Here is a 23,910-nt window from a genome sequence, read left to right on the forward strand (position 1 = left end):
CCGACGCTCCGTGCCGATTCCTCGCCCAGGTGGTGCCGTCCTGCGAGGTGGCCTTGGCATTGCTGGCATGGTGCGCAGCCGCTGCGCCAACAGCTGGAGGGGACAGCACAGTGCCAGGGGCCGACACGTCCAGGGGGTGCCTGGGGTCACACGGGGCTCCTTGGGCTGGGATTCCCTTACCTCGCGGGGGCTCGAGTGCCACCTGGGCTCGGCCAAGGGCTGTGTCTCATCCGCGTGGTCCCCGGCCTCCATCCCACCGCCTGGGTCCGTTTTCACCTGCTCAGAGCCAAAAAGCGTGGGGAGACAGGGGCCAAAGGAGCTCCAAGCTGCCCGGCGTGGCCCGTGCTGTGAAGAGCAGGTGGCAGCGGGGTGGTCACCGGGAAGCCACCCGCGTCCCTCGGCTGGCGCGTCCAGCCCCGGCTGGAGCTCAGCCTGGTCCGGCTCGCGGCGACACCGGTGGCCAAAGTGCCATTGATTTTATTGATGCAGGGACGGTGCCCAGATGCAGGTTTGCCTCTTGATGCTCACCTTTAACGCGCGTGCAGCTCAGCAATTAATTGCCTGAATCCTCCAAGTTGCTTCGCCAGGCACAGCGCGGGACAAATCACGGCCCGGTGCTGCCCTCAGCCTCCGCAGGGGAGCCGGGCGCTCGTTCCTGGCCCCGCCAGCGCGAGTTCGGCCACGTCGCCGCCCGTCATTGCAATCAGTGGCAGCTTTAGGAAGGAAACCGTAATCGGAAGGATTTCCTGCCCCAAACCCCGCCGGAGCTGCTCCTCCCGTGCCGCATCCACCTTGGCGGGGGGTGCCTGGCCATGGGCTGGCCTCGTGCCCCGCACCGAGACCCCAGACCCGCGCGCTCAGCTCCCAGCGGGCCGCCAGCGAGCGGCAGGTGTCAGCTTTTTTTTTTTTTTTATGCTTAAGACACTTTTGAGCCGGTGACCTGGGAACAAAAGGCTGCTCCGTGTTGTCTCCGTCCCCAAACCCCAGCAAAGCCACGGCAGCTTCGCTTTCCCCAGCCCCAACCCCAGCTCCTTTGTTTAGAGCAAAGGCTCCATTAGGGAAAAAAAAAAAGGGAAAAAAAAAAAACTTCTGGCAAAAGCAGATGCATGACACATAGTTCTGCTTAAAAATACGTTGGGTGGCAGCGATTGCTGTGCTCTGCAGCAGAGTGACTGGATCCATACAAAACACTGCAGAGGGAAACCGCCGGGCCTCCGGCTGGAGGCTGCCGGGGTCCCGCGGTGCCTCCCCAGAGCCGTTCCCTGCTCGGCCCCACTTTCCCCGAGCATGGCCGAGCGCTTTCCCTGGGTTTCCTTCTGTTTTCCCAAACGGGCTGTTCTGACGGAGGGCTGAAAGTTGAAGCCTGACATCCTTTCTCCAGTCTCAACCTTCACAGCTCCGGCCTCCTCCTCCTTTAAACCCCGAACCCAAAAGAGCAGCAGCGACTCCTGGGTGCCGTCCTGAGCCCTTCCCCTTCCCTGATCCAAGCCCACGTAAATGCAAAACCGGCTTCCCGGGGGGCTTCCCGGAGCCGCTCCTGGGACAGGGGAGATGAAGGACACGGGGAGGTCCCCCTGTGGGACGTGCAGCCCCTGCTGTGGGCGCAGTGGGTGCCCTGCCCCGAGCAGTGGGGCTGGGGGGTCGGGGGGAACCGTGACCGCCCCGTTCCCTCGTGGCAGCTCCGTCCCACTTGGTTCATTTTCTTGCCCCTGCCAGGGGCAGGATGTAGAGGACGGCGCCTCTCCATAAAGGTCGCCGGTCCCTGTTCTGAACGCCGAGGTACATTTATATTTAATCCCTCGCACGAACAATTTTCCAAGCGTATTTTGGTCTGAAAAGGACACTGCCAAGGTGAGCTGGGTCCCCTGTGGCTGGCAGAGCGGAGCTGCTGTCAAGCAGCTCGAGCAGCGGCAGCAGCGTGGTCACTGGAGCAGCTTCACCCAGCACCATCTCACCCAAAGCTCTCGGGGTGCCGGCAGGGACCCCAGCGGGTCCCCCTCTTCCACCCGGGGGCTTCACGCTGAGCCCCCAGTCCCTGAGGAGAGCATCCTCCCGGGCAGGAGACGCTCAGCCAGGCCCCAGCGCGTTCCCAGGGCTTGTTCCAGGCGAGGTGGAGGAGCGAAAGCTCTTGGTGCTGCCCCACGGGGGGGACCCTGCCCTGGTCCCCAGCCTGGCTGCGGGGTGCTGGTAGGAACGGCTCCACCCGTGCCCTAAAATGCTGGGTGTTGGATGGGATGGGTGCTTTCGGGTGGTTTTGGGGTGGTTTTGGGGTGGTTTTCCAGTCTCTTTGAGTGCTTCCAGCGGGCTGCCGAGGCTTGGCTGGAGCCCCTGGGCGGGCCAGGGCTATAAATAATGATTAATAAGGAGAGTTGAGCGGGACTGCGCAGCGTGGGGCTGTGCTAGGAGGTTATGGCAACAAGATCCCCTCCCTGCGCACCTGAAACCCAAGAAAGGAGCTTTGGGTACTGGGGCAGGGCCCAGCAGAGAGCTGAAAAAATAAACATGTTGGGGGGAACCGGGAGGTTTTGGCATGGGGGGGGGGGCATCAAGGGCAAAACCCAGCGGTCCCCCAGCGCGGTGCAGGGGAGCAGCATCCGGGGACGGTCATCGGGATCTCTGCCTTCCTGCAAGATCCGTGGGCTTGGGATCAAGGGGGGCCCTAGGGTCCTTTCCAGCCCCAGGGTCCCCACGGGGCCAGGCAGAGCAGCGGGCTGGAAGCGGGGCATTTTGTGCAGCTCGAACCGAGGTCGGATCCGCTCGCGGAGGGACGCGAACCGGGAGCAGCTCCTCGAAGTCCGTGGAAGCCAGGCCCCGGCATCAGCAGGAGCCCCTGCCTGCGTTAATAAAACACCCCAAAAAGACGTCTTTCGGGAATAACCCTAGTGCCATAGGGCTGTCCACGCAGCCGGGTTGACCTCCGTGTGCATTGCATCAGTTATTAGGCAACGGCTGTTCCAAAACAGCCCGGGCAGCCTCTCTGTTCCGAGCCACCAGGGGCTGCGCACCAGAAAAATGCCTCTGCCGTGGGAGCGCGGTCAGACCCCGACGTAACGTCAGAAAGCGGAGATGGCACAGCGGGAAATGTTCTGCAGGAACCGCTGCACGGTTCTGCCTCTCCTTGTCGCCCTTCCCTCCCCGCGGATCTCCCCAGTCCCAGCGGAGCCCTGGAAAGGTTCTTTCAGAGAGGTTGGAGGGGGCCCCAGGACAGGGTTGGTTTTTCTAAAGAGGTGAATTTCTATCGGATGGAGCTGCCGGGCTCCGAGAGCGGCCGCCTTCCCCCTGCCGTGCCGGTGCTGTACAAGTGCCTTCACGGCAGGATTCTCTTTGGTTTCCTCCCCGTTTTCCCTGAGGCAGGGCTGTGGTCACCGCTTCCCACCTGCTCCTTCCCAGGGGCTAACTGCACGCCCGGGGCTGCGCCGTACCCTCGGCGGTGGGAATCTGGGGGTTTGGCGTTCTTACCTACCTAATGCTGCCTCTGTTTCCATAGAGACTCTATAAATAGAAGAAAATTTAAATCACAATTTCCCCGAGTAGCAATTCAGCGCCGTGATTTTAGTCTGTACTTCTGGGGTAAAACCACAAGGATTTAGGTTTTCATTTCGGGCGGATAAGGGGAGGATTAAGGGTTCTCCCTGTGGCGTTTGGCGACGCGGGATCCCCTTGCTGTCCGTATCACCCCGACTCCTTGGGAATATTGCGGGTGTGATGCGAATGAGGCCCTTATGGGCTGGGACCTTGAGGTTTTCATGCCTGGATTTTTGGGAGGTGGGGTCCTTTCTGTACAGACGTGAAGTCCCGTGGCCACCCCCAGTTCCCGGACCTGTCCCAGACCCGTCCCCTCCCAGAGAAAGCAGGATTTTGCCACGTGCCTGCTGGGGCTGTCGCTAGCTCCCAGCTCCGTGCCTGCTGCTCGCTTATTCTCAGGCACAAGTAAATGACAGCGCCGCGATTACAGGAACCGGCATCCCCAGGGAGAGGTCCCAGCCGCACCGAGTCAGGGCTGAAATGTCCCCGGGCTGCGGCAGGGTCACGACTGCCGGCCTCAAGGCTCGGATCTTCGCTTAGCTCCGAAACGGTGCCGGTGCCGCGGGCGGCGGAGCAGACTCGTGCCACGTTGTCTGCTGGTTCCTGGGGGGAGGCTGCCCTGGCTGCGAGCCGTGGTGTCACCGTTACACGGGGCCAGCCTGGTCCCTGCTGGGCTGGGGGGCTGTGGAAAATCCCATTTCAGAGAGGAGATGGCTCTTGGCAGCGCGTTGGTGGTCGAGGCTCTGAGGCAGGGAGTGACCGTGGGTTTTCTTGCCGAAGAAAATGCTGCTCTGCCCCTGCGGCCCCTCGAGGTGTCTCAGAGGGACGTGTGGCTTTGTAAGGGGCTTCCTGCAGCTCTTGGGGCAGCCAGCACCCATCAGAGACCTTCCCCTGGTGTGGGTGACGCTGCTGGGGCCGTAGCCCTGAGCCATGCCGAGCCACCTCGCATGTCCCCAGCCCTCTGTGCCGCCAGCTGGACGCTGATGTTTGACAGCCACGGGCACCCCGGCGGTTCCCTTTGGGCTGGAGTGAGGGTCCCCAGCACCCTCCAGAAGCTCTTCAGCCCCTAAGCATCCCATTTCGGTGTGGTGCTGGCACAGGCACCGTCCACCAGAGCTGCGCGGTGGGCTGCGGTGCACAGCTGTGGTGCGAGCCACGCCAGGGACATCCCTGGGGAACGTTTGTCACTTGCCAGGGCATCTGTGACACCGAACTGCTGCAACATCTAACAGCCCCGGCAGCGAGGTGATGCCAGCCTTCCCGAAAAGTAACGGCGACATCGTTCCCTCTCTTCCCCTGCAGAAAATCCAGCAGCTCTCCGAGGGCTCCATGTTCGGCCACGGCTTGAAGCACCTCTTCCACAGCCGGCGGCGGTCACGCGAGCGGGAGCACCAGAACTCGCAGGACTCGCTGCCGCCGCACTACGGGCTGTCGGACCACGAGTCCCCCGACGAGAAGGAGCGCTCCCCCGAGATGCACCGCGTCTCCTACGCCGTCTCCCTGCACGACCTCCCGGCGCGCCCCACCGCCTTCAACCGCGTGCTGCAGCAGATCCGCTCGCGCCCCTCCATCAAGCGCGGCACCAGCCTGCACAGCGGCAGCCGGCGGGCCAAAAGCGGCTCGTTGGAGCCCCAGAAAGGCAGCCCCCACCTCGTCCGAAAAGCCCCCCAGGACAGCAGCCTCACCGCCATCCTGCATCAGCACCAGGGCCGGCCCAGGTCCTCCTCCACCACCGACACTGCCATCCTGCTGGCGGAGAGCGGGGCCGTCTACCTGCTCACCGAGGACACCGAGAGCCTGGCCGATAAGGTAGGGCTGCCACGGGGGGCGTTGGAGGGGGCACGGGGCGAAACGTTCCCTCGGGGTTTGTGGAGGCTGCTGGGGTTTGTGCCTCTCCCGGGGGTGGTGAGAGCAGAGACGTGCTGATGGCCAGTCCCAGAGCGAGATTTGAGGGGTGGAGGAGGCCTGGTTCGAGTGGGTCCTGTTCTGAATCCCACCCGGGGTCTTTAGCACAGGACTGAAGCCACCCGCACCACTGCTGCTGTTCCTCCACGCGCGCAGCCGGGCTCGAGTTTTCTCCTGGTAGAGCTGGGGCAGGAAGGGTGCGCTGATTTTTCACAAATATTTCCCATTTGAGCTGATTTTCCGTTGCCTGGAGGCGTGAATCAGGAGGTAGCTGCTGTGCTACTGAGTGCCAGACAGAGGTTGGATCTGCCGGTCACCCAGAGACGGGTCAGTGTGCAGAAACTGCTGAGGGGTGCTGGTGCTCGGCCCCGTGTCCCAGCCTGCAGATGGATTTCGAGGATGAAATTCGTGCTGGGAAGCAGTCCCAGCACCCAGTCCCTGCTGGCAACCGTTACAGGGGGACACCCAGAGAGCCTCAGGCCGCAGCCAGAACGAATCCAAGTTTGGAAGGACAAGACATCAAGGCCACCGGCTCGGTTATTCTCTGAGAAGGGACGGGGATAAGCAAGGCTGTGTTCAGAAACGGTTATTTTAAAGGTGGGTGAAGGCAGAATGCAAGGAGGAGCGATCTTTGTGGACAGAATTCCCTGGCGGGGCTGCTCGTGCCCAGCCCTGGCCCCGCAGAGGATTGCTCTGTGCTGCGCCGAGGCTGCGAATGGTCCCCCCCCCTCCCCCCGCTGTGATTTTTAAGCCGCGCTGTGCATAGCTAACGGAGAGGCTGGTGTTTCCATCTCGCGTTTAGCCCTGTTAATTATGAAACAGCTGAGATTAGCACGGCCGCACGGCGCGCTGAGGACGAGGCGCGGGTGGCGGGAGGCCAACGGCACACGCAGCGGTGCCGGGAGGGCAGGGGGCTGCTGCCAGGGGCTGGGCTGCCCCCGTGGCGTCCCCTGCTGCTTCTCAGCCCTGCTGAAATGCGCTGGATTTGGCAATGCCACTGAACCCTTAGCCCAGCGTTCAGAAATAAAGGATTGCAAGGATTCTCCGTGTCGGCTTCTTTTCTTAGTGCCTGGAGTTTTGCGGGTGGCAGCTGTCTGCAGCCCCGGGGGCTGGAAACATCCCACTTTTTATAATTTAAGTCCCAGCAGTGGATTGGGAAAGCCGTGCACTGGGGCAGGGACGTGGCCAGGTGGGCTCAGGCAGCCCCTGCCTGTGCTGTTGGGCGAGCTGCTGAGTTTTCGGGGGCTCAGCAGCATCAAACGAGGAAGGGCAGCGGCGGCAGGTCGCAGGAGGGAGGTGGCAGCACAGGGCTAAGATGCTTTGCGTGTCCAGGAATAGCTCTGTAATAGGATGAAGGCGGCTGGGCAGAGCTTTGGGGTGCGCTAGCGGAGGGGTGTCAGGTCCCGAGGAGCAGGGCTCGGGGCGATGCTTCCCATGCACCCCCCGTAGCTGCTCCTCTCCCCTTGGCGCTCAGCGCCCGAGAGGGAAATCTGACCCGGACACTCCTGTTGCCCTGTGAGGTAATGGAAAGAGGCTAACGAGATACTTTTTCTTTCTCTTTTCGCTCGGCTTTTTCTGCTCCGCCGCCTCGGGCTGCAGCTGGCACTGGCGGCTCGTGGCAGGTGCCAGCACCGGTCCCTGGGACAGCGGCATGGGGACGGGGGCACCTCCAGGACGTGCGAATCTGGCCCCGGAGGAGCCGCACGTCACTGCGGCTGCAGCTGGGCAGGAACCAGCTCTTTAGGTCCTCCTCCTCCTCATTCACAGACCGGGACCTCCTGCCCCTGCCCTGGCAGCCCCGCTCCTCCCCGCTCCCTCTCCTCCAAGCTGTGCCCACGCAGGACCAGGGTCAGGTGCCCAACCCGAGCATCCAGAGCCCAGATTTCTTCCAGCTGGCCCGGGGCTTCTGCCCTGCAAGGAGCCCGGTCCTGCTGCTCCCCCTGTGGTTGCAGCCGAAGTTTGGAGCCGAAGCAGCTCGCACCAGGATCAGGACCCGCAGCAAGGGGGGAGCAGAGCGGGTCTGGGAGCGCAATAACGGGATGAATAATTAACTGCATATGGCACAAAGAGTAGTAAGAAGAGAGGCAATGCTGGCGCCTTTGTGGAGCAGTGGAAAAAGAGCTATTTAGAGAAACAAGAGCTATGTGATATTCTCATGCCATATTATTTTTCCACGGCCCAAAGGAGGGCCGGCCTCCTGCCCGCAGCCGCCTCGTCTTCTGCAGAGGCTGCCGGTGCCCAGGGCTGCAGCACCATCCTGCCTGGGCTGGGCACCGCTGCCTCCTCCGTGGGTACCGCGGCCAGAGAGGGTGCCAGGGGGGCGGGTGCTTGGCACCATCCTGCAGAGCCCATCGGCCTCACCTGGCCTTGGCCAAAATACCACCCCTTCCTACAGCTCCAAATCCAGCAGCCGCCGAGGTCCCGGGGCCTGCAGGAGCCTTGCAGGGTGATTAAAGCGTTTGGCAGTGAACGCTATTGAAAATCAATCTCTGCGGGCAGGAGGAAAACCTTCCTGGGGCTTGGGAGGAAGCCTGGGCTCTGGGAGGCCCAGCCCGCTCCGCTCCCCGGGTGCAAGGCTCCGGGCAACGTCCTGCAGAGCGCTGAACAAGCAAACCAGCCCCTGCGTGCCCGCAGACACCTGGAGAGGGGACGTGGCAGCCTGGCGGGACGCACCAAGGGCACCACAGCCCTTAGTCTCCCCATTTCACCCACAGACTGGAAGCCGGAGCCCCAGGGGAGCGAGGGCCCTTGCAGAAAAGCCATTTTCCCCCAGAAAGTTCATGCTGAATTTTCCACTTGTTACGTAACCGCCCGAACGCGCTGGATTAATCCCTCGTGGAATTGCTCAGCCTCAGCAAGCGCTTTTTGAGCAGCTCTTGCCTTTTTGTTTTATCATTTCCATTTGGCTCCTGCCGGTTTGCCCTCCCCACCTTTTTGAGCTGGTTCCTCACTGAGTCCCCACGGTCCCCACCAGCTCCGGGCCACCCCGTGTCCTCCCCAGCGCAGGCAGCTGCTGGGGACAAGGCTTTGCCCCGGGGGGAGCCACGGCAGAGAGCAGCTGGGGTGGGTGGCCGGAGGCACGGGGACAGGACTGCGGCAGTCTGGGCGCTCAGCACCGGTTCTGGCTGGGGCTCAGCGTAACTGGAGAGCTGTCCCGTGTGCCCCCACGCCGCAGCCACGCTGCCTGAGCCGTCCCGAGCAGTAACCGGAGCCGTGTGGGGCCGCGCTCGGGCCCCCCAGAGAAGGGCTGGCACCGTCACCACGCACCGCAGCCTGGCAGGGGACACGGCTGGGGACAAGGCTCCGCTTTGCGGGGGTGCCCCCACCTGCAGCGCACGTCTTTGTGGCTGCCCCCGGCCTTCCCCATTGGGCGCAAAAAGCAGCAAAGGTGAGGGTGGGATCGGAGGGCGGTGGCACAGCTGTCCCCTGCCTCCTGCAGGCAGCGGCACACAGCTTGGGACCGGCGGTTCTGCAGCTAGCTGCTTTGAGAATCGCAGCCGTGCCCTGCATGCCTGTGCTCCCGGATTTAAAATAGAATAGAGTAGAATAGAATGGGACGAATAGAGTAGAATAGAATGGGACAGAATAGAACAGAACGGAACAGTTCACTCGGAAGAGACCTTCAGACGTCACCTAGTCTATCTGCCTGACCTCTAAAACCTGCCCTCCACCAGATTTTGCTCCCCAAGGAGCCCCTGGGGTGTTCCGGGGGAGCCCCTTCCCGGGCTGCAGGTGGAGGTGCCCGGGAACACCGCTGGGTTTCCAGCTCCTCTGCTCCCCTGGGCTCGCTTGCCTGCTGCCCAAAGCCAGGTGGTGTTTTCGGGGCGCACCTTTGTGCCTTGGTCGGGATGTGCTGGTGGGTTTTTCATGCGAGGACGTGCCCCCACGGCGGCACGTGGGATGGTGGCAGGGGGAGGCTGCAGGCGGGGGCCACGCACGGCAATGGGAGTGTGCTGGAGAGCTCCCCCCTTACCTCGCTAATCTCCTCCTGGTGACCCGCCAGCTCGGGGCAGGCAGACAGGAGGGGATTACCGCCGGGGCCGGCCACCGAGCCGGCAGCAGCAGCTGCGGGTCCCCCCCTTGGGCTCCGAGCCCCCCTGGCAGCAGGGTCAGCCGAGAGCCGGAGCTGGCGGGGTCAGAGCACCGCGGGGGGACCCTCGTCCCCATCCCCACGGAGGGGCCGCGGGCATGGTGCTGCCGGGGAGCTGCGCGGAAGCCTGCGGGGCCTGGGGGATGGGGCACGGCCAGGTGAGCCCCCCCAAAACCCAGGGGCAGCGGGGCCAGGGGGGGGGTGGGGGTGAGCCGAGGGCTGGATCCTGCCGTTAGAGGGCAGCGTCAGCGCACCGCCGCGCGTGGTTATGGGTGGCGTGTCCGTCTGTCTGTCCGTCCGTCTGTCTGTCTGTCCGTCTGTCCGTCCGTCCGTGCCTTGCACAGCCCGCTGACTTCTCCCACTTCTCCGTTCACAAGTGTCGGCGCTGTGGGGGTGCTGCAGGGCCGCCTGCCCGCTGTCCTCCCTGCCCGCTGTCCTCCCTGCCCGCTGTCCTCCCTGCCCGCTGTCCTCACTGTCCCCCGGCAAGTGACAGCACCAGCTGCCACCGCTGCCATGCCTCCCGGGGCCCTCCCGGCGCGGATCCTTCTCCCGTGGGACAGCCGGGGGACGGGGGCAGCGGGGGGCTCGTGTGCGTCCCAGCCTCAGGCCCACGGGTGGAGCCTCGCGTATTTATCGGCTCCCAGCCGGGGCTCGGGGTGGCTGCTTGGGGGGGGGGGGGGGGGGGGCCGCCGGCGCCCCCCCCCCCCCCGCCAGCAGGGGCCCCACCCCCCCGGTCCCGGGGCAGGATTCACAGAATCACAGAATCACAGAATTTCTAGGTTGGAAGAGACCTCAAGATCATCAAGTCCAACCTCTGACCTAACACTAACAGTCCCCACTAAACCATATCCCTAAGCTCTACATCTTCACCCCGCTCTATTTAGGTGCCCACCATGGCCGTGGCCGTATCAGGATGAGGCCGGTTGTGCTCAGCGGGGAGATACCAGCGTCCCCTCAGCACCCACCCCGGGGGTGCCGCTGGCCTGGGGACACGGAGGGGGCTTGGGGGTGGGGGGGGCTCTGGGCAGCCCCAGCAGACGAGCAGCAGCCGGGTGCTGCGACACGGCTCAGCCTTTGCCCCGCTGCTCGGGGCACTCAGGCAAAGTTCAGCTCCCCTTTGCTGTCCGGCTGCCTGCCCCGGCTCGGCTCCGCTGGCATCCCAGCGCCTTGGGTTTCAGGGCGGGGAGGGGACGGACGGCTCGCTCGCCTCCCACGGCTCCGGTTGCCCAGAACTTGTCTCAGTCGACAACTGGGACGGGCGGAGGGACGGAGGGGACCCTGCGCAGCCCAGCCACGGCGCCTCGGGGCGCTGAGCAGCCGGAGCCCGGCTCTGGGGGGAGATGCCGTGGTGCCAGGAGCTTGCTGGTAGGAAGCCGGGTTTGCTCCACGGCGCTTCTGGAGTATCCTTTGTCCCTGCTGGGAAGGAGGACGGCATGGGGATGGCACGGGTGGTGTGGGGGATGCTGCTGGCGCTTTGGGTAGGGTTTCTCCTGGTTCCCTGCCTCAGTTTCCCCAGCTGGGAACGGCGCCAACTCTTCCATGCTCTTGGTGAAGTTCCTCGCATCTCTTTAGGAGGATTTGCTGACAAAGGCAAGGCACGTCCTCCCTTCCCACCCAGACCCCGAGCAGGTTCTGGTGGTGCTAAAATCCCAGAGGAAGGAGCTGAAGTAAGGCCGGCAGTGACTGCAGCAGGAAAAGTGGGAGCGGCGAGGCACCGCTGCCTCTGTGCGGCCCCACGAGTGCCGTGGGTGTCGGGAGGAGCTGCTGAGCTCCTCGACAAAGCAAGGCCCCGTCGGGCACCGCAGAGCTGGGCATGGGCAAGTGCTGGCGTGCAGCTCAGCCCCCATGTCCCTGTCCCCGTGTGTCACGGGGGAACGACGGTCCCTGCGTGGTGGCGGTGGTGGGGGCTCGTCGCCTCCCTCCATCGGGAGGGCGCTTTGAGGAGCGGCTGGGGAAGAGCAGATAATAGCTGTGAAGACAAAGACACCCGGGATTGCTGCTTAATTAATTCAGGAGAAGAAGAATATCAGGCTCTTGTACTGATTCACCCCCTAGCAAAAGACATCGTGTTCCTCAGCCTTCTCTGACATATGGCTGTTGTTTCCAGCCCACCCTCGGCTCCTGCTCGCCGGCAAGCAGGGGATGCCAAACGCATGCTGCCGCCTGACCCAGGAGAGGTGACCTGATGGGGCGGATGGGGCAGCCTGTGGGTGGTGGGCGAAGGTTTGTGTCCATTCCCCAGCCCCTCACAGGCGGCAGCTGGGGGCTGTGGTGGTGCTGGGAGCAGAATTGGGCTCCTGAAGGCTGAGTCAGGATGAGCAAAGCAGGGTCCTGCCTTGGGACTCCTCGCCCTGCTGCTACGGCCACTTCTCCCTACCTCCACCCACGAACCTTTCCCGTATAAGCAGCTGCAAATCCCCCCCCGGCAGCACGACCATTTGCTCAGCCGCCAGCACCACCGAAACCCAGCTGCAGCACGGGCTGGGGCTGCTGCTGGCACCTCTCATACCGTGGGACCCAGCGGGCGCAGTGGCAGCACCACCCCTAGAGCTCCTGCGGTTCCTCCCTCAGGTATAAGAACAGCCAGAATTTTCCCCCCCAGTTTCTCCCAGGGCCGGCAGGGCGCTAATTGGGAGGGATGGTCCAAGCAGAGGAACCCCTCGCGGTGACCTGCGAGCCCACGTCGTGCTCAGCTGGCGTCCCCCCGGTGCCGAGGGCAGCCCGGCGAGGCAGCGCGCGGCGGTGCCGTTTGTTCTCGGCGCTGGGACCGGCCCCTGCGGCTCGCAGCCTGTTGCCTCTCCCCCGGGCTCCCTCCCCGCTCGCCAGCCTGCGCTGCTTGTTCTTGGCTGCTTCTCAGCCTCGCGGAGCCTCCTCTGCACACGCACGGCGCGCCTTCCCCTGCCCCTTTCCGCTCCTTAACCACAGCCATGGCAGAGGGAGAGGAGCCGGCCGCCCCGCGCAGCACCGCCCCGGCGCTTTGCAGGAGTGACCAGGGCACCCTCGTGCCCGAACTGCACCCTCCCGACTCGTGCCCTGGGAAGAGGATACTGCTCTTAAATTCTCTGCTGGGTGTCTTTGTAAGTACCCCCCCTGCTCTCCTTCCAGCCTCCGGGCGCTGGCGAGGCGAGGACCTCGGGGTGCGCAGGGGTACGGGGCGAGGAGCGGGGTGGTGCCTGGGTGCTGGGGTCAGGATGCGCGCGGGGCTGGCTGGCTCCTGGGCTCAGCGCAGCTGCTGGTCACAAGGTTTCAGGTCTCCTTTGGAGCAGGTCTCCCGCTTTGGACTCCAAATACGTCGGGGGAAGCGAGGGTTAGGAACGGTTCGCTTCGCAGGGTTTCGCCTCCATCAGCGCCCAGCTCCCGATAATCTGCCTGCAGCTTTCCCAGCCCCGTCGTGGACACCCCGCAGCACAGCTTGGCTGCTTCTCCTTTTCTTTTGTCCACGCTTCTCTGCTAAGCTCAGGCTCCTGCTAAGCCCTGGGGGCCGGGCACTGGCGGGGGCAGAGCCCGAGCCCCAAATTCGCCGTGTGTTGGTGCTGCACTGCTGGGTGACCTGTCCCTGGGTTTAGGTGCTCGGACAGGGATGTCGTAGGCAGTCAGGGCTGGATCCTGCCCCGCTCAGCCCCAGCGCGCACCAAACACACTGCGATTTTGTGTTGATCCAGGGGTTTCCTGCTCACGGGAGCTGGGATTTATTTATTTCTAAATTTGCCTCTTACAGGCAGGCCTGAAAAACGTAGCTCCCACTTTCTAAGCAGCAGACTCAAATCTCCTAAGCGAAACTGGTACTAAGGATGAAGGGGAGTCCGCCGCCGGCGTCTCGGGTAATTTCCTTGCAATTCCCCCCCCCCCTTTCCTTCTGGCACGGAGAGAGCCGGGGCTGTGCCGAGACCCCCGGGGCTGGAGGGTGCCGTGGGCTTCTCAACCGTGCGGGAGGGAGCTGTGCCTTTGGGACGGGGGTGATGCAGCCCTGCCTCACCTCGCTTTGCGGGGCATTTATGGGCGGCGTTGCCACTGCTGCCATTATTTGCTGGCCTTCCCCGTGCGCTGAGGAGCTGCACGCGGGTGGGTTCCTCTGCCCCAGGGGGGGCACAGCCCCGAGGAGCCCCCTCCTCCCCAACAGCAGCGCGGCTGCTCCGTGCTCGGGGGCTGCTTTAGCCCAGGGAAAGGTGAAGTACAGCACAGAGCAGCGAGGGGCTTTCCAGAGTTCCTCGTGCGCCTGGGGATTTTTCGTGCCCTGCTGAGGCCATGGAAGAGCGATGGGAAGTGACCTCTGGCTGCCGTGCTAAAACGAGAAGCGGCGTTAGGAGGTGTTAGAGCTGAAGATGACCGTGCCCTGCTAATAGGAGATGTGTCACGGCCGCAGGCATCCGCTGCCCGGGGCTTGGCCGGGCTGCAGGACCCGCCCTGGCGAGGGCAGATTCTTCCTCGCCCTTCCCCGCTGCGGCTCAGCGCCCTATGGTAGGCACAGCTGGTTTCTGCTCCTGGTGGGTTCAATTTAGGGGGGGATTGGCGCTTCTCAGAGGGGTCCGTGCCCTCTGTAGGGCCGCATCGGAACCCGCTGCCCCTCGGGCACGGCGCTGGCACGCACGCAGCATGCTCGTGCCCACTCGGCAAGACGCAGGGAGGAAGGTTTTGCCTACAAAATCCAAGGGGACAGAGCTGAGAAATACGGGGGCTGCTGACAGTGCAGGCTGTAGGAAGCACCCATAGGGGTTTTGTGGCCTGCAGGGTCCCCGTGTCCCCAGGTACTGGTTTGGGGCTGCGTGTCCTGGGGCTGGGGCGTGGGGACCGAGCGGGCCCCTCCAGGGCTGCTTCCCAACCTCGGGGCAGGAGCCCCGACCCGTTTGGGTGGACAGGGCAGGCGGGCTGTGCTGCTGGGGGCTGGATTCAGCCCGTCTCTTCCTCACCCTTGAGCACCGGCTCCCCAAAACCCCTGCCAGCCCTGCTGGGGCTGTCCCTGGGTGCCGTGCACCGTGTGGCTGTCGCAGCGGGTCCCTCGCTCGGAGGGACCAAGGGATTTAGTGGGGTGTTGACTTGCGCTTTGGCAGCCCCACAGCCCGGAGAGCTGCAGGCACAGGCACGGTGCTGGTGCAGGAGGATGCGCCAGGTCTGGCCGTGCCGGCTGGAGGCTGAGGGTGGCTCCAGGAAACGTGTCCCTGCCCCGTGCCCGTTTCCTCCTGTCATGCTGCTCCCTTATCTGCCGCCACACACGGTCCTGCAGCCCGGGAGCTGCACTGGCAGCCCGCAGCCACCCTCGTCCCAGGCCTGCCAGAGCCCACGTCTGCTCCCAGAGCATCTCGGAGGCGGCAGCGTGCACTTCCAGGGCAGGGACAGACGCAGGGACAGCCTGAGAGATGACGGGAGGCGAGGCTGAGCCGCGCTCCGGGCTGTCTGCTCGCCTCAGCTGCGGGAACAGCACGGCCTTCCCCATTACACATGGATCTGGGTCACGATCAGCTCATCGCTCTGGCCCGTACAATTAAATGTGTGGCTCAAAATGCTTCCCGAGCTCTTGTTGTCTTTGTGCCTTTTTTGGAAAAGAGCCTGACCGGAGAACCGCAGCTGAATCCTTGTCGCTTGGCGCTGCGGCCGTGCAGATGCTCCGGTTGTGGTCGCAGGTGGTCGGAGGTTTCCAACAAGCCCAGCATCACCGCGATGTGCTCGGGGCTTTGGTCTGGCACAGGGTAAGGCTCTGGGCTCGAATCCTGCTTCGCTCAACCACTCGTATTCGGTCCTGGGAGCTGAGAACAGGCTCCAGGTCTCCTTCCTCGCCCAGGACTTTGGGTTTGGCCATCACAAGCTCCGCTGGCCCCGGCATGAAACGGCGACTGACGGGTGGCTGCAGGCTGCCACAGGCTGCTGCAGCACCAGAGCCTGCCCCAGCCCTGCGTGCCTCTCAGATGTGCCATTTAATACCGCTTTAATTGCTCGTGGGGGAATCACAGCTAAGAGAAAGCCAAGTATCAAGTACCTGGAGCTGGCGAGGGGGCGGAGTGGCTGCTCTCGCCGTTGCCTCCTGCCGTGGCAGCGGCTCCCACAGGCGGTGCAAGCTTCCCCGTCCCTCCGAGCTGGCTGCCACATGTGGCTGGTTCCTGGCTTCTGTCTCCCAAATCTTTTGGGTGATGGTGGTTTTTTGGTTTGGGCTACGGGAACCTTCTCGGGCTGCTGTCTGGGTTTTAGGACAGTGCGAGGTGGCGTGCCGGGGGCTGTGGTTGTGCCGTGTCTCCGCACAGAGGCTGTTCCACTGCACTCCCAGCACGAGCTGGTGTGCAGGCAGTGACATTGCTTCGCTCCTGCAAAAACCTCCAAAATGGGGGGCTCAGCACCAGGACCCCCAGCACCCTGGGGTGACTGCAGGAGGGTGAGGTCCTGGTGGTTTTTCCTGCCGTGCTAAAACTTGGGCTCTGGAAGTTGACAGCGATTCCGAAACGTGGTGGCTTTCATTCCAAAACATTTCCCAGCGTAAGCCACCAGCCCCGAGCCTGTGCTCCCACGCAGAGCCAGCCCCGAGCGGTGGGTGCCCACGCTCAGCTGGGGACGGAGCCCCCTGGGCGAGTGGGGCAGGAGCGGAGAGCAAGCCCCGCGCTCGCAGGCAGCCGTGGGCGTTAAACATGCGGGCAGAGCGCGGAGGTTCCGCTGCCCCCGTTCCCCCTGGAGACCCCCCCGCAGCGGGGCTCACCCCGGAGAGGTGGGGATCAAACCAGCCCGGCCTCAATCACAGCTGGTGCTGGGCTGCAGGATGCGGCCGGCGGCTGCTCCCTGCCTTTGCTGCCGTATTTTTTCCGCCCGAAATCTGGCTTTGTGTGCGTCTCAGCCGGGCTCTTCCCAGCCTTCTTGTCCCGGGCTCTGACGGCGCAGATGGTGGCAGAGCGGCGCAGCACCCCGTGGCAGGGCACAGGCAGCGTGTCGGGGCTGGAGGCGGTGTGAAGCTCCCGCTGGAGAGGGGGGGGGGGGGGGATGAGGGGTGTTTCTTGCGTTACAGCCCTGAGAGCTACAGTCGGCGAGAGCTGTAAACAGCTCGGGCGGATTTACTGAGTCGGCAAGCCCGCGGCGCACAGTCAGCTCAGCCCCGATGCTGCGCTCGCTGCCCGCGCGCCTGCAAAGCTCGCGGGGCCGCGGGGACGGCTCTGCCGGGGGGGCTGCAGCCCTGAAATCGGGCTGGGGGCTCCGCTGGGGGCTGCAGCCCCCTCGTCCCCGCTGCTGCCCCTAAACCCCGCGGCTGCTGCCGCTCCCGGCCATGGCAGCCCGCGCATCGCGGCCGGGCGCTGCGCCACGGCGGGGACGCGGCTGGAGAGCCCGGGCCGAGTAGTCCGGGGGGACCCGACCCTGCCCGCGATGGAGGTAGGTCCTGCGGTCCTCGGGGCTGGAATAGCATCGCGGGGAGGGGGGCAGAGAGAAATGCGGGTGCTCTCGGTAGCTCCTTTCTGCTGCTGCCCGCGGGACCCGGACACGTGTCCTCGGTGAACGGAGCCCAAGGCGCGATCTGTGCCGGAGCAGCAAGGGCAGGGTGAGGAGCTCTGCTGTCAGCCGAAAGCCTCACAGTGCTGCTTACCTGTAAGAAACAAATATTTTGGGGCTGGGAAATGAGTGGGGGCAGCTGCTGCCCTCCCCTTTGCCCGGCCGGGGCTGGTGCCAGCCACCAGGCAGGGCAGCACAGGGCGCAGGGGGTACGGGGCTGCCCGCTTGGGTCTGTGCTGCGGGCTTGAAAGGAGAGTGGGAAGTGTGAGTCAGGGCTCCTGCTTCTATTTTCAGCTCCTGGGGTGGGTAGCGTGGTGGGAATCGCGGCTCCGCTCCGGGAGGCGCAGGGCTGGGGATGCACACGGGGCTGGGACGGGCTGGGGACGTCCCGAGCGTCCCCATGCAGTGCTGGGCTCAGTGAAACGCCTAACTCACGGGGAGGATCCCGAATTATGCTTGTGAAGTGCTTCGAGCCCCCCCGAGGAAGAGGGGCCGTGGGGGCAGGCACATTGCTGAGCGCCCCAAAGCTGACCTCGCCACGTCCACGTGGCGTTAGCTCATCTCCGGCGCTTCGTAGCGGGGCTGCAGCGTGTGGAAAGCAGAATAGTTGGGAGCTTGAGTAAGCGTCTCGAGAGTTCTGTGCTCAACTTTGGAATAATTGTGCAATTTCTCAAAACGGGTTCCGATCCCTTCCAGCCCACGAGGCGTGCCGGCTGACCCAAAGCCCTGCGGTGGGGACAGGGCTGCAGCCCCCCCGCCCCAGCCCACGGGACAGCTCCTGGCCCCGAGCTCCTCAGCTGCCACCTGGGCTCTCTTCCACCAAACCTGCAGCGGCAAATAAAGCGGCATTGCGTAATTGTGCCCGCCTGTAGCCCTCCGAGTCCTGTTTGCTCAGCTTATTAGCTTGAGCCTTTTGCATATCTCAGCTCTCCTGGGCTGAACTCTGGCGATAAGCATCATTTTTCTCCCCGTGTCCTGCATTCCTCCCGCATCCCACGTCAGCCCCTGCTCTCCCCTCTGAGCGTGCCTGGCGAACGAGCGGGGGGAGCTGAATGGCGGCTTCGTTGCCGCGTGCCTACCAGAACGTTTTCTGCACGTAGGGAAAGTGTGGCTTTTGTTAATCCCCCTGGTAAATCTGCTGCACTGTCATTTCAGCTTGCTGGGATTTAGCAGGCACTGCCTGTTAATACTGCGGAGGTCTGCATTGGCTTTTTCTTTTTGTGGTTGTTTTTGTTGCTTTCCAAGCAGTACCCTGCTGTGTGATCGGATGATTTGCCCTCACACAGGGCAGAGCTTTCTGTGCTGCGTGGGGAAGGGGTTTCCCCCCGGCCACGTCAGCGCAGATGGGCAGCATCGGGGCCGTGCCGCTTGCCGCCATCCTGCCCTCCCTTCCCCCCGTGCTCCCAAACACACTCCCACAAATAAATCCCAGAGATGGGATTTGCAGGAGCTCAGCGCTGCACGAGGTCAGGCCCAGCTGGGGCACTTGTGAAGACGGGGCTCGGTGCTTCCCAAACCTTCCCCTGTTTCTCTGAAGCCCCTGGGAAACGTCTGGGTCTCCCCACCTCTCTCCGGCCATGCCTTTTAAGCAATTTTCCTAATGAAGCAAATTGCAGGAACCCCCGGGAGCCTGGCAGCAGTGCTCTGAAGATCCTTGCGTCCCCCAGGAGCACTGCAGGAGCCGGGGCTCCTTCACCTCCCCGCCGTCACCGCTGCTTTGAGGCACAGCTCAGATCCCCGCGGGTACCTCCCAAAAGCTCTGCTCGCCTGGCTCCTTCCCGTACCCGCTCCCCAGCACGGCTCGTGCTGCGGGCTTGTACCTGCCCTGCCTCGTAAACACGTGGAAGGAACACAAATTCAGCTTCAGGACAAGTGGAACAGGAGGCTTCGCCGCGATAACCCCATGTTTCATAGAGACGAAGTCTTCTTCGCTTCGTTGGCCCACTTTGGGTTTCCCATTTGAGCTTCTCCAGGGCCGCCTTTCTTTTCTAAGGGCGGTTTCGTTCTTTGTGCGTTTGGGAAAAAAAGCGATTTCCTGCCGCTTCCAAGTTCTGCCCCTTGATAAGAAACAAAAGTGAAACCCTCCCGAGGGCTGCGGGCTGGAGCGGGGTGACTGAGGACAGCCCGGAGCATCTGCAAAGCCTGCAGCTTTTGGGTGGTTTGGTGTTTTTTTGGGAAAATGCTGGTCCAGCAGGGATGAAGCCACTTGCAGCTTTGTCCCCAGAGCTCTGTGTGGGCTGGGGGCTGCTTGTTCTTCCCCTTTGCTCGCATCCTCCCTGCCCCAGGTTTCGGGGCAGTAAAGAGGAGCCTTGCAGAGGGGCTTTGGGGTGCCTCAGCTCCCTCCCAGCCCAGCTGCGAGGCTCAAACCATCACAAGAAGGCCCCTGCACGAAGTCCTGGTGGTCCCAGCGAGCACAAGCCCTGCCTTATTTCCACCCTACAAACACCCCAGAGCCACAAGGGCAGGCAGAGCCGCCTCGCAGACCTGCTGAGCAGCGAGGGAGGAGGAAAAGCAGCGACGGGAGGGAAACATTTTCCTGTGCTTCTCCGAGCCCTGCCTGGGACTCAGCACAGATGGGGCCGTTGATACGCAGCGCCTGGAGAACATTCCCCCCTCCTGCACAAGGCATTTCCTGGTGATAACACACCCCTAAGCAAAGGTCTCGCAGCATTATCCCTATTAAAGGGTCATTCGGGGAAAGTGTGGTGGAAATGAGAAATTATTCAGGGCTGCCAACAGTATTTAACTTTCAAGCAGCTCTTAATTAGAAGCCAGGAGCCGTTTATACAACCACGGAGATTTGCATAGGAATCCGCATGTAAAACCCAGCGACGGGGAAGATTTGCGATTTTCAGGCGGCGGGGCCGGAGGCTGGCGTGGAGGATTGGGGATTTGAAGAGTGGCCTCGGGCGGGTGGATTTCTCTCCCAGTTCAAGTTGTCCATCTCTAAACGCGCTGATAGGTGGCAGCATGTGTTTGCAGAGAGGTCCAGCGATGCCAGGTGAGAAACCCCAGGCAAAGAACGTGGCGTTCGGGTGGCTCTGAGCCGCTGCTGAGGGTTCGGGAGCCACTTCTGAGTCACTCCCAAACCGGGCCGAGGGCAAAGCTGCTCTTTTCCTGGAAGACTCCGCTCTGTGTCTAGGCTGAGAGCCAAAGACTGAGAGCACGACTGAACCACCTGCAGCTTGCTCGGTCCCTGCTCAGCGCCGTTCTGATGGCAGATCGGATGATGGGTTTCCATTTCAGCCCCTCCCGTGGTGCTGGTGCCCGGCGCTGCAGGCAGCCCAGAGGCAGCCGCTGGTGTCTCTGCTCTGAGCGAGGACAGAAAGCCAGAGCTGAGCTCCCAGCCGTGCATTTTCCTTGCTGAAAGCCCTGAAGTATGATTAATTTGGTGCTGCATCCTCCAGCTGGCTTATTCCTGGGATGCCCGCAGTAGCGATACGCCTAGAAAACGCCTGAGCAGCCAGAAAAAAAAAATAATAAATCCACTTTCTCCAGACCTATTCCCTGTTAACCGTTCTCCTGCTCTTTCCTCCCCACCCCTTTGCTCCTGTTCCCCCTCCCTGCATCCCCGTGGTGCTGGGGGCTCCCCCTCCCCAGGGCTGCTTGGGCTTGGCCCCCGCTGAGCCCTGTCCTCGTGTCTCTGCTCGCAGCTGGACAAGGGGGACGTGACCGCGCTCAGCCTGCCCGCCGCCGCCGGCCACGGCGATGCCGACGGCCCCATCTGCCTGGACGTCCCCGACGGCACCCCCGACCCCCACCGGACGAAAGCTGCCATCGAGCACCTGCACCAGAAGATCCTCAAGATCACCGAGCAGATCAAGATCGAGCAGGAGGCGCGGGACGACAACGTGGCCGAGTACCTGAAGCTGGCCAACAACGCGGACAAGCAGCAGGCCTCCCGCATCAAGCAGGTTTTCGAGAAGAAGAACCAGAAGTCGGCGCAGACCATCGCGCAGCTGCACAAGAAGCTCGAGCACTACCACAAGAAGCTGAAGGAGATCGAGCAGAACGGCCCGTCCCGGCAGCCCAAGGATGTTTTCCGGGACATGCACCAAGGCCTCAAGGACGTGGGCGCCAACGTCCGCTCCAGCATCAGCGGCTTCGGCGGCGGCGTGGTGGAGGGCGTCAAGGGAGGCCTCTCGGGGCTGTCCCAGGCCACCCACACCGCCGTGGTCTCCAAGCCCCGGGAGTTCGCCAGCCTGATCCGGAACAAATTCGGCAGCGCCGACAACATCGCCCACCTGAAGGACACGCTGGATGACGGGCACCCTGAGGAGGCGTCGCGGGCGCTGAGCGGCAGCGCCACGCTGGTGTCCAGCCCCAAGTACGGCAGCGACGACGAGTGCTCCAGTGCCACCTCGGGCTCGGCCGGCGGCAGCAACTCCGGGGCAGGGCCCGGGGGTCTGGGGAGCCCCAAATCCAACACGCTGGACAGCCACCACAACAACTTCGACACCATCCTGGAGGAGCTCCGGGAGATCAAGGACAGCCAGTCGCACCTGGAGGACTCCATGGAGGACCTCAAGGCGCAGCTGCAGCGGGATTACACCTACATGACGCAGTGCTTGCAGGAGGAGCGGTACAGGTAGGACCAGGGGGGCCGGGCTGGCGAAGTGCATCACCCAGGGTGGCTCTCTGGGGACCACGAGGCCCCTTTCTGGAAAACCAGACGGTTTTCCCAGCACTAAGGGGAAGGAGGGTGGGGGCTTTTTGGGGTCCTGCCCTCCCCAGTGCCCCTCTGTCCCCATGCCCAGGTATGAGCGCCTGGAGGAGCAGCTGAACGACCTCACCGAGCTGCACCAGAACGAAATGACCAACCTGAAGCAGGAGCTGGCGAGCATGGAGGAGAAGGTGGCCTACCAGTCCTACGAGAGGGCGCGGGACATCCAGGTAGGGGAGCGCCAGGGCTCAGCACCACGCTGCACCCTCCACCCGCAGTGCCAGGGAGGGACAGGGCGCAGGCAAGGGGAGCCCTTTTTCTGTGCCAGCACCTTCCAGACGAGGTCCTTGCTGTGACAGCATCACAGCAAGAAGCGGGTACCTAAGCCATGTCCCCAGAACACCTGCCAGTGTCCCAGCACGACCCTGCTGTGCTGAAATCCAGAGGTGCTCACAGCAGCACGAGGCTCGGTGTGGGTGGCTGGGCACTTAGGAGCCACGCAGGAGCCAAGGCGTTGTCCCTGCTGTCCCGGGTTGGGTCACGTCCCCTGCTGCAGCCGGTGCGTGTGGCACAGAGACCACAGCCACAGGTCTCTGCGGCACAAAGACCCAGCGCGGACAGGGCGAGGACTCGCAGAGGGGAACCCTTTGCACCATGATGAGGTTGGGCACCTACCAGAGCTGCGCAAGCAAAACTGTGCAGTCTCAGAGCGTGGGGGGCAAATCCCCACATCCCCAAATCCCTCGTCGCCACCGGTCGGGTCTAACACGGCTGCGTCCCGCAGGAGGCAGTGGAGTCGTGCCTGACGCGGGTGACCAAGCTGGAGCTGCAGCAGCAGCAGCAGCAGGTGGTGCAGCTGGAAGGGGTGGAGAACGCCAACGCCCGGGCGCTGCTGGGCAAGTTCATCAACGTCATCCTGGCCCTGATGGCCGTGCTGCTCGTCTTCGTCTCCACCATCGCCAACTTCATCACCCCGCTCATGAAGACCCGCATGCGCATCCTCAGCACCGCCCTGCTCGTCCTCTTCCTCTTCTTCCTCTGGAAGCACTGGGACTCCATCACCTACTTTCTGGAGCACGTCCTGCTCCCCAGCTGATCCGCGGCCCCGCTGCTGCAGCCCCGGGGGCTTTCCGTATCCCATGGAGGAGGGGACGGGAGGGGAGGGGGGGGACGCAGCAGTCTGGAGCCTTCGGGTCGTTTCTTGTACGCGGTTCGGTCGCTTTCCCAGCCCCCGCTGCGCCGGGCTGCCGTTGCTCGGAGCGTGGCGGAGTCGGTCCCGCGGGATGCTCAGGGAGGGCAGAATGGGGAACGAGGAGGAGTTTGGAAAGAAACTGGTTGTTTACGTGGCGGCGGGTTTTTCTAGGGGTTTTAGGCTGTTTTTTTAATGTCACTCGGTTCTGAAAGTCCATGGGAAGGTCTGCAGAGCCCGCTTCGGGGCTGTCGGGAAGGATCGAGCTGGACCAAACCTGGCTCCGGGGGTTACTCAGGGCTGGGTTTTTCCTTTCGTCCTTAAAGACCAAGGTGGTAAAAAGTCCGGGGATGGAACAAAAGCGAAGCACGTGGTGCAGGAGAAAATGGGTCCAAGGCAAGTGTCGCTGAGCCCGGCGAGCTCACAGCGGGACGTGCGCGGCTGAGCAGCTCCTGCCACCCCCGCCACCAGCTGTCCCCAGCGCCAGAGACAGCACCAGCACTGGCACGAGTGAGACCCCCTCTGCTGGTTTTCCCTTCATTTATTTATTTCCCCCCCACACCCACCCTTTGCCTTTAGTCGATCTGATCTCTTCAGGGACACCTGGACTTGCCAGCATCACGCCTCTGAGTCCTCCAGCCTCTGCAACGTGTCGTGTGTGTGTGCGTGTGCGTGCGCGTGCAGTTTTTAATTTAATTCAAGACTCTGTTTCCATTTGTGAATCAAAGCTGGTAGTGCCAGGGGAGGCGGGCAGCTGCCTTCCCTGCCCTACACAAGAGCACAGCATGCTGTCTCGGATGTTTCTTAAATTATTTCCTACATATATATTTCTGTAATATATCTCCACACACAGACACGTATATAAATATATATATATAAGACACACGCACGGTCAGATCCTCCTCTGGTGCAAATGGGTGCAACTCCGCCGCCGTCGGAGGCACTGAACCGGTTTGCCTCAGCTGAGAATTTGGCCTTTGGCATTTCTGTCCTGCTGTGCGGGGTGCTGGGGGGGCACCCCAAAAGGCACAGGGGTGGCTGCATCCCCTCTCGCGGTGGCACGCCTGGGAGCGTTTTGGC

At 63.1% G+C, this 23,910-nt stretch overlaps 1 protein-coding gene across 4 annotated transcripts; it reads left to right on the forward strand.

Annotated features, from left to right (window-relative positions):
• The first annotated feature begins 4,783 nt into the window (after window positions 1-4,783).
• Window positions 4,784-23,616, forward strand: TMCC2 (transmembrane and coiled-coil domain family 2). 4 transcript variants are annotated; one of them, XM_035346983.1, is made up of 5 exons: window positions 12,517-12,597; window positions 13,239-13,341; window positions 20,632-21,566; window positions 21,736-21,871; window positions 22,426-23,616. In XM_035346983.1, exons 2-5 carry the CDS (start codon window positions 13,312-13,314, stop codon window positions 22,735-22,737), a joined length of 1,413 nt encoding a protein of 470 aa, XP_035202874.1. In that variant the 5' UTR covers window positions 12,517-12,597; window positions 13,239-13,311; the 3' UTR covers window positions 22,738-23,616. The 4 variants fall into 4 exon arrangements, with proteins under 4 accessions (XP_035202872.1, XP_035202873.1, XP_035202874.1 ...); XM_035346981.1 differs by lacking the exons at window positions 12,517-12,597; window positions 13,239-13,341 and adding an exon at window positions 4,784-5,334; XM_035346982.1 differs by lacking the exons at window positions 12,517-12,597; window positions 13,239-13,341 and adding an exon at window positions 9,604-9,678.
• The last annotated feature ends 294 nt before the right edge of the window (window positions 23,617-23,910 follow it).

The sequence above is a fragment of the Oxyura jamaicensis genome, chromosome 26 (genome assembly GCF_011077185.1).
Source record: "Oxyura jamaicensis isolate SHBP4307 breed ruddy duck chromosome 26, BPBGC_Ojam_1.0, whole genome shotgun sequence".
NCBI classification, from domain to species: domain Eukaryota; kingdom Metazoa; phylum Chordata; class Aves; order Anseriformes; family Anatidae; genus Oxyura; species Oxyura jamaicensis.